Raw genomic sequence first — 9,893 nt, 5'->3', positions numbered from 1 at the left:
TACCGTTACACTTCGTTTTTTTATGCGCAGGAATTTCACGGCTATTTGCCCAAGAGGACATTGTGTGTCCGCTAAGTAATAATGTTCTGTCTGAGAATGCGTCCGCTATGCCGATGCCTATTTTATACAACAGTGTCTCATTACTGCAGAAGGAAACAAGATATCACTTTTTGCGGCAACTGGTGAACGCGCCATAACAACTCCGGTGTGCCATAACTGAGTCAGGGCAAATATCGGCCCCTGTTTCGTAAATGATGACTAATAATGACTTGCGTCTGATAAGTGACGTATAATTTAGGTTAGCGCAGATGATATAGGCCGCAGCGCAGCCATGGACAGAAGTTTATTTATTTACGCATGCGAACACAGTAAAAAAAAAGGATAGCCAGATGTCATGGTCCCGTTCGTGCTCTTTTTATCTGAACAAAGTTTTCAACCTCTTCACCTTTTTCGTTCCCTTTTCTCATTTTACCTTCATTCATGCATTTCTTTTCTTCAGAAAAAACTCTCGAGGACCCATTTGACACCAGTCAATGCGATGGTCACGTCATCTGTGAAGATATTGTGCTTAGCAGCACATTTCTGTAAAAGAAAATGTGTCGTTATTGTCTAAACATTGAATGCACCATACGATGAAGTGTAACCAAAACGTGCATGCACCGCCCGTTTGCAATAGGAGCGCGTTTTTTTGCAATGTATCTGACAAAAGAGCACAGAAGACCAAGCACAGTAACTGGACGCGAGCAAGAAGTGCATGTTTTCAAGGATTCTGCTTACGTGTTTTAGCGCACAAGTGAAGTTCTCATAACTTTACGATGTGAACACATTTCCGCCTGCACATTTCCGCCTTCAATGTAAAGCTCTTAACTAAATAAATGCACTACGGGTTGACTAATGTACAGCACGATCATTAGGAACATTGCAGCATGATGTTCTAATAACATATTGACAAGCGTACATTTTCAAACTGAATATTAATCGTGAGCCTTAACGTCATCAGGAAATGAACTGATCATCAGTGAGAGAGATGGGTGGAAGTGCTTAAGTATTTGCACAGTAGAATAATGTGTTCTTCAAAACTTGTTGTTTTCGATGAATAAAGCTCTGCATGGATGCAAGGTACTGTTAATATATAATGTTAGATTCATCAAGAATATATTTCACGTGGTCAGTAATACAAATATTGTGCTTATCTTCCTAAAACTGCACTGCCCATGTGTTTCCACGCTATGTACAATGCCAAGAAGATGGCAGGCATCACGTGTTGAAAACAGAAACAAAGGTAACCCAGATTGTGAGAGTTAGTGAATAATTTTTATAAGTTGGACGGGCGATCTCCAAATCCAGGTTTGGTCACTGCGGATTAGAAAACGTCCGATTATCGCGGTTATAGTGAACTAAAATAACATCTAGTGGCACGACCGGCCGGCCGCTGCTGCTGTCTCGGTGGTCCAAAATGGCACGGACGGCCGCTAGGAATTCTCGCGGCACTACTGCGCCTTTTCGTGTCATGTGCGCGAGGCGAGCGCGCGCCAGCGGTGTCTTCTCTGCATAGCTGGGGCAGCGTAGGAGTCAATCAGTGCGTACGCGTGAGTACAGTAAGTGTTTCTGTTTGGCGTGTTGAGCCATCGCCACCTCAAGAAACTTCGTCTAGGCCTGGACGTTCTACCGCATATGTCAGCGGGCTGACGACGCTAGTTGCGTTGTGCGCTCTGGTGGCACACAACGCAACCGACGCCGGCATTCGGCGGTACGTTCGCATCGGCATTGCAGTCCCTGCAGCATTGCTGCGCTTCGGCGAGAGACAATGAATGTTATATTGTTCTCTGTCGGCTGTTGGGCTCTTCTAAGTTGTGATGTGTGCTGCTTGTGGTTGTGCTCGTGTTCGTTGGTGAGTAACCAGACTGCGAGCAGCTGCGGTGCCAAGAAAGCGTTTTTTGCACATTTATGTGGAAACCGTGAGCCTGGGCCGCGAGTGCACGTATCTGTATTTCCGACTGACGAAAGCGCGCGGAAGGCATAGATACAGCTATCCTAAGGGATAGTGTCAGCCCAACAAAACATGAAAAATAAACATGTTGCTTTTTTAGCTTCGCGTATTGTGTTAAATATAATACCCTGTTATACCGTGTCATTTTTATGCCATTGCGCGCGTTTCTAAGCACGTGTTAAGGGCAATAGCATACACGTAGATGTTTGAAATAATTTTTAGCCCGAGTGATATAGACAAGAGGGCCAGCGACGGCCAGAAGGAAATTCTAGCGCACACGAGACGCGGTTTTTATTCCTCCGGTCCGTGTGCGTGCATCTCTGCAAGTGTTCTTTCGGTACGCATACCGCGCACTTGTGGGCCGCGGGCCGCGTAAGAGAGTGAAGCCGATGAACGTTTCCTGCAGGCCGGACTATAGCATTTACACTTCTAACAAGGTAGAGATCTATATACTCTACTGCACGTGTGCCGGTGCAGTCTGCTGAATTCTCTCGCCAGTACTGGGGTGGGGGTCTGTGCTTTGTGAGATATCCCGCCCCAACAAACACGTAGCTCGCAACATGTTGAAGCGGAGAACAGACTTTTACTTCTTTGCTCTGGGTCACTCTATAGGTTATCGGGGCGCCCCGAAGGCGTCGCTGTTTGCAAATGCAATGGATGATGATCTCCGCAGAAAGTGCGAGCGACTCTTCCTTAGGGCTGACAAGCCTTTGACCGAAATTTCAGCACTGTGTGTGAACGTAATTTCGAGCCAAGATACGTCTTGCTTGAATATGTGAGCCTGATAAACAGCAGTGACGTGCGCATTCGCCAAGAAAACCATCATTGCTTTCTGATACCATGCCAACGCTTTTGCCAAGGGTTCCACGCAGTAAATAACCTCACACTTTTACGTTTGCACGAAGCATAAAGCAAGTGTGCGGGTTAGAAATAACCACATCCGTAGCTCTGCAGGAGTCCACGGCGGCCCGACAACGCACTCGAAGCTGGCATGGAAAGTAGCAGCTGCACCACATGGCGGCATCCGCGTGAAAGCTGACGCTGCAGCTCAGCCAGTCGCACCACGGCATAATATTCTAGTTCACTGTAATCACGGGCAAATCACAGAAATGGATGTGAATAAATTTTATGGTGTGTTTTTTCTCACAACCATGTATTTTTGCTGTAAGCGAAACGTGTACAGGAACTCTGTGCTGCCTCCGCGAATTTTCATTATAGTGGCTAGGTGGTGATAAAGGCAGAATATTTTTCCGGTTTCGAAGGTGGTCTAGGATGATTGGGCCAATTGACATTAGGGGTGGGGGCGTAAGCACCTCCAACGAAGGAGTCTCAGAAGATATTGGTTTGTTTCTCATGATGAAAACGAAGGGCAGAACAGTACCTTAGAGCAAAACAACGCCCTTGCAGTAAGATTTCGGGTTATGGATGAGTACAAATAGATGGTCCGACTACACAGTTGCACTTATCTAAATAGCGTGAGCAAGAAATGGAGCAAACTAATTTACATGGTCTCCTATACATTTACCTAAGACGACTCGAAGGTGAAAGCCATCTAATTTTCTTCACTGCGTTTGTTTTAATTCATCCCCCGTTCCAATCTAAAGGCTTTCTGCAACTAGTATGGCTTAGCACGGCTACCAGGGTTGACAGCATTACAAGCTCTGTGCACTTCACCTTGTTTTCCGTAGTGTGATGCACTCCCGCAGTCATCTAGTTTGAAACCTCAATCACGCGGATGGTTCGTCGTCGCTTGTTCGGTGCGGCATTCTCGCAAGCGTGAGGCATCGCGAGTGATTTCGGCGGCGTTTTCTACATGATCCGCCCGCCACCGGCGCTTGCGTTCCCGTTCGCGATTTACCTCGAATGATTGGTGCGCAGTAGCTGCCGGCCCTTGGTCTTCTGGCCTGTTTTTGTACCCGGACTGCACAATCAGACCGACGAATACGAGCTATTTCACGTTTCCACTGTCGACGCTCTTCCAGAGTTGTCCGTGGCCTACCCATGTGGAAGGCTCTAGTAGAAACTAAACTGAACGTGCTCTGCACCACGGCTGTGACGAGATGAACCAAGTCGCTCCCAGCGCACCCAAATGGTAGCGTGCTTGAATATGGCGCTATGAACAACGCACCTGATAGCACAGCCAATGGAGCCCATCCTGGACACCAATGCCAAAAGATTTTCTGTTTCCCCTCGCCACATACAGCGTCCACTGTAAAGACGTACGGCAGCTCCAGTACGGTGAAATGTGCGGAAGTGCTCAGCACGTGCACCCGGAGCGTCCAGTTCATAGGGTTTCCAGCTGCTCTGTTTAGCAAACTGTCGTCGAGGCTTTGCTAACGTGTAAGATTTCCAAGCGTCAACATGTAAGATTTCGCCGGCGTGAGTAGAAGTTAGCTAAAAAGGTTCGCAAACTCAGAGTCTTACATAACGCTAGTTTTAGCTGCGTTGTATTGATTTTTACTTGTTGCGGCTGTCGTCTGCGAGCGTGTTAAATCCGCTTGATTCCTCCATCACATGCACTGACGCAACGCCGGAGAAGCATAGAGTGGAGAGGAGGGATTGGGGGATTGGGGACATTCAATCACTAGTCTAAGTGGCGGGGCACCTCCTGGCACGCCTCCAGTGTCAGACGGGGGCTCAAGTATTAGTTTCTGCAATGTATAGTTCATGTTATTACTTATCGTTTATTTGTGTCAATTGTACAGTTTAGACATTCTTCCTTCAATTTATTGTGATTTGTAGCGTTGATAGCTTTCTTATGGCTTGTGTTCAGCGCTTTACCGTGGGTCTGATTAAACAGCAAATGCATAAATGGATGACAAGGCTATTGTGTGCATAATATAAATAACGTGGAAGGTTCAATACCAAGCATACCAAAAAAACAGGGATTACGCGGTAATGCAAAAAGACGGCAAAAAGAAAACACCAACAGTGTCCTTTTTTTGATAACATGTAGGAAAAAACTGAAGGCCACAGTAAAGTGCTCGGTGTTGAACACGAAATTGTTTCATACCGAGGTCCAGCAAGACTTTAATGACGTGATTCTGTCACGAATATAACGTTGGTAAATTATACAGGACCAGAATACAAAGAAATCAAGTAGAAGAAAGAAATTGCGCAAATTCGAAGACACATGAATCGAAACACCGATTTCTCGTTTCGCGTAGATAAGAAGTGCGCGTTTTGCCAAGTGAGCTGTCGGGGCATTACCGTACCGCTTTTCGGACGCGCCTTGTATATCTCACACTCCTTCGCTATGTACCCACGCTCGTCGTTTCTGCGTGTGGTGCCACCTTTCAAGGCTGGAGAAGCCGGCGCGCACATGAAGGCTCCTGACGCCGCCCTTTGGCGCCTTTATGTCACCATACTAACTGACGATAGCATCGCAGTGGCCTACCAAAACCGCCTAGGTGGAGTTGGCCCTACTTGAAACTATGTGTAGCGTTGCCTCCGCAATCAGCTCCGACAAGGTTCCTGGAGCTAATTTCGCTGGTCATAAGCGCAGCCTGATTTGCCACGCGCTCTATACGCGCTGACTTGACTCGGCAAAGACGCAGCTATGCTTCGTCTTTCGTGTCGTGCTAACGTGTGCAGTGTAGCGCAGCTTCGATATGCAACAACGGTGCATCTCTGCCTTGTAGTGATACGAGTGCGATGGTATACCGACTATGAGAAGTGTTGTTGGATTGAGCGCCGATCCTATACAACGTCGTCGATAGGCGAATGTCGCGCGAGTTCAGTGCAGGAATGGACATGCCAGGGTTAAGCTGGAGATCTTTGCGCATTCACGGCTCAAGCTGAGAAGTCTGTCTCTCGCTTTGTGAAGTTTAGAGCCTCGCGATCCAACTAGCTGCTTTACAGACACCGATGCAGGATCAAAATGGTCGTATCTTCACCGATGCGACGTATCAGCAGGACGCTGCACACTAAGGATATGTCGACATGTAGGGTGGTCGCTGACCCGCAAATTACGCTCCTTTACTGCAACAGACCATGAGTTCGAAAACGTTTGAGTGAAAACTCGTTTGTTTCGCTTCAACGAATTGCGATCACCAGTGGTTTAGGTGTCATTTGCGCGTTGCTCTGGTGACAGCCGCAAAGTGCATAGTGGTCACGCGTCGTTGGTTGTCGTTGTGTATAATATGTGCCACCAGATATCCACATGGGTGTATAAACAACTAAAATTGCTCTAGCCACTAAGCACGAAAATACATAATATATCAGTGTGTAATAAACATTAAACTACTTCTGTAACGACACGTTTGACTTTCGTGTGTTATACCGATTCCAATATCTGTGGTATAAAACAGACGGATCAGTCGCATTTTTGTTCTTTTTTTGTTTCCGTTCTGTCTTTTTTACACTCTCTCAGCAACCGCGTGGTTGCGGAGATGGCAGAGATACAACAGCTGGCAACGTCCAAGAGGTCGGATGGAGGGATAAGTGAACGCGACTACAGATGCCCAAGAAGGCTTCGCCCTCAATGCAGCCGGAGCTGAATAAGACAAAAACGTTTAGAAATAAATGTTTACACCGCAAGAAGGCATGGGTATACACTAGATAAAAATTTTAAAACTAAATTGCACACTTAGTAGCATGGAAACACAGCCAACCTTGAACACCAGCAGAAATTGTGAATCTTTGATGGTTTCAAGGTTTACAGAGGCTGGAAATAATAACTGATCAGCAGTTGCTTTAAGAGTATATATTTAGCCTATTCGTGCTAAATACACTGAAATGACTGATAAAGATACACCAATTAGAACAGTAAACAACAGAGCACTATCAGAACAGTTACGGGATACTCAAGATACCAAATGGAGTACCTAGTTGTAATGACCAGCTTTGGCGACTGCTTATCATCACACCATTCCACTAGTGTTTCTAATGAAGATCACTGACATGAAGATCTGCAGTGCAGACGTCACAGCCGAACTTAGTACAGAAGACGCGTTGTAGAGCTCACTTTGAGTAATTTGTACTATACAGAAAATTTGCGAGGGCTTGGCTCGGATATGCCAGAATATATACATAGCGTGGTCTATGAACAGATGGACAGACAGTTCTACGAATGGAGGAATCACGTACGGACGAACAGGGGCAGATGAATGGACACACGACCATGGACGAACGGGTGGACAAACGAACCACGTATGAACGTATTGATCGAGGGACTAACCACGGGCAGATGAACGGATGAACGAGCACGGGTGAATGGACATCTGGACGACTACAGATGAATGGCCAGACGAACAAATAACAGATGGGGGGACAAAATGAAGAACTAGTTAGCGAGTGATCTCACGTGAGTAAAGCGCTGGCCCACTAGTGACACGTCATTTCAGGAGGTCCCAGGTCTTCGGCGTGCCTGGTGTGCTCCGTGTGACGTCACTGATCCTCATAGTTGCGCAGTACTGCTCATCGTAGGTCACATGAACCTGTTTAATGTGGGCCAGGGTAGCTTACGCTACAAAACAGCTCTTTGAATGCTTCGCGGGGTCATCACCCAGGTCTGTTCTATTCGCGAGAACACAGCTAAAACGTCAACTGTTGTCTTTTACAGAATTATGCTGCATGATTTCTCTCATCGTGCCCACTTTTAGCGCTATAGTATTAAAGAGCTTCTTTCGCAGGAATCCTGGAGTTAGCGTCAGTATCAGCGTAGTTGGTTGTGTCTGAAAGTAATCAATATGTCCATTACCAAAAAGTCGAGAAAAATGCATATAAAATAAACAATGAAACTTTCCCAGTCTGAGTGAGGATTGAAACCCGGCCGTTTGCGTGAAAAGCCGAAGTTTTACCACAAAGCCATGTGTCTGCTCAGAAATGCTGTGAAACAAACCTTCTGCGCTTGTAAGTACAGTGAAAATAACCATGTTCTACAAAGACTGTGTAATAATCTTGACAATGCAATGAGTAATTGCGCAGTAATATTGATTGTTACAAGCGTACATTGCCATCAGGCGTTAGAACAGGTGGTTATATCTACCTCGTGGATTATAGCCGGTCACCCCTTCAGAAAGTCATACACGTTACGGCGCGTATTCCCTTGACGTAGATGACGCATTGAAAGTTCGAAATCATTTCATTACTTGTATTTTAAAATATGCTACCCATCACACAGAATACACTAGGGACAGAATACTGCTATCGCATTGAATTGTTAAAGGTGAAGCATAAGGATCCCCAAATTTTTCGTAGCTGATATTTTTTTCCGGAATGACCAACAGGGCTTTCAACACTGTGATTATATCTTGCAAGTGCAATGTCTGCCTGATAGCACTTTCCCGTTGTAGAAGTGTTGACAAAAAACTTTTGCGTGCAATTGGAGGGTGACGCGCAAAAACTCTTACGAGAATTTCCCAGCCGGCTTCCACTGCTGGGATGTAAATATAGTATCTAGTGTCCTTTGATTCGGATGCCAAGATTTGTTCACAACTGTCAACGGAAACGCATTGTTCGAATCCAAAAAGTCATTACTTTTGTTTAGGTTACGCATCAAAAAATCATTGTTTCTTAATTTTGCTAAATTCTTGACAAACTACGGCATGAACCTTGTGTGCTCCCGATGAACATGTTCACTTAAACTTTGTAGTCTCGGTGTTACCTCTTCACTAATGCGCCAGATGATGCGACATTTTAGACCAAAATCATGAACTGAAAGATGCGTGTTCTCTATTATCCCTGTGATCAGTGACGTAGACTGGTGGGGCCTTTGCAATCACACATGGTAAGCACCATTTTCCCAAAGACAGAAAATCACAAAACGTGCGAAAACCATGCAGTACGTGTTAACGCCCGTTTATTAAAACTAGGGAAAACACCCCTGGTCGTGTGCGTTTACCATGCGGAGAACTCTCCGGGCAACTTATCTCATCAGAGTGGTAATAACGCTTTGGGGGGGTTACACATATTTGGAACTTCAGAATACCAGCGTGAACACGTGTACACTGTTCTTTAGTTAGACTGCTGCAAACCATTGCACAATATCGTTCGAAGCTACGTTGTGTTATATTCGAGAAGGTGGAAACACCGCTTTACTGGCTAAACATGCTCCCAAATTTGATTGAAGCTCATCTTTAATTTCAGCAAGGCGCCATAGAAGTGCGGTAGTGAGGGTAACAACCTGGCGCGCAAGTGGAGGGTGACGTGAAAAGACGCTCTACAAGAATTACCCAGCCGGCTTCCACTGCTGGGCTGTATATATAGTATATTGTGTTGATCCATTAGCCGGCGTATGCTTGATAACGGTCGAGTGAAATCTCGAGCGCTATTTTGAGTAACCAGCATCGTTTCAGTGAGCTTTGGTTATACAGTTCTTTTTAGCAGGTTGCTCAAAGACTTGCAGCCTTACTTCACGGTTTTCACTTATTACGTTCTACTTTATTGAGGTATACCAAATGTAAAAAAGCACATTCACTCTTTTTTGAGAATAATAAAGTTTTATGGTAATTTGCGTAGTTGCAATTTTTTGCATAAAACCGAGTCTTGCCTTCATTTTACGAACATGCTGAATATTTAGGCTAGAAGGATTATGAAAAAAAAAATAATGTACTAGGAAAAAAATGGCATGCTGGAAACTCAGTTTTCCTCCATTCCCCATCTTTGTTTGTACTGATATCTCATGTGCAGCCATTGAGCCAGAAGCTTCTCTTAAATTTTCTTGTAGATATTTCAAAACACAGCCTCGAAAACGTAATCTCTAGCAATATTTTTCGTAATTGTGGAAGTGAGGTTGGTAAATTGTTCTCACCACTCCGTCTAGAAAAAGGCCGTTGGGGTTGGTAATGTTGCCATCAACAAAGTCCTGCAAAATTTCGAACTTCATTTTGAGGGTCTCAACGCATTAATTTTATTGTGAATATTTCTCATGGAAAACGTCAAAAGTATAACAACTTTTCTC

General features: G+C 45.2%; 1 protein-coding gene across 3 annotated transcripts in view; it reads right to left on the bottom strand.

Moving 5' to 3' along the window:
* Window positions 1-398: 398 nt before the first annotated feature.
* The window catches only part of LOC119186048 (uncharacterized), a 106,733-nt gene continuing 97,238 nt past the window's right edge, over window positions 399-9,893 (bottom strand). For 2 of the 3 annotated variants that reach the window (XM_075870592.1, XM_075870601.1), the window contains 2 exons: window positions 9,744-9,797; window positions 399-582 (listed from right to left, as the gene is read on the bottom strand). In XM_075870592.1, coding sequence (XP_075726707.1) covers window positions 496-582; window positions 9,744-9,797 — 141 coding nt within the window. In that variant the 3' untranslated portion in view covers window positions 399-495. The remainder of the gene's footprint in view (window positions 583-9,743; window positions 9,798-9,893) is intronic. The other variant, XM_075870596.1, reaches the window with a different exon arrangement.

This window comes from Rhipicephalus microplus, chromosome 1 (assembly GCF_043290135.1).
Source record: "Rhipicephalus microplus isolate Deutch F79 chromosome 1, USDA_Rmic, whole genome shotgun sequence".
Lineage (NCBI taxonomy): Eukaryota > Metazoa > Arthropoda > Arachnida > Ixodida > Ixodidae > Rhipicephalus > Rhipicephalus microplus.
This window is presented reverse-complemented; position numbering and strand designations above follow the sequence as displayed.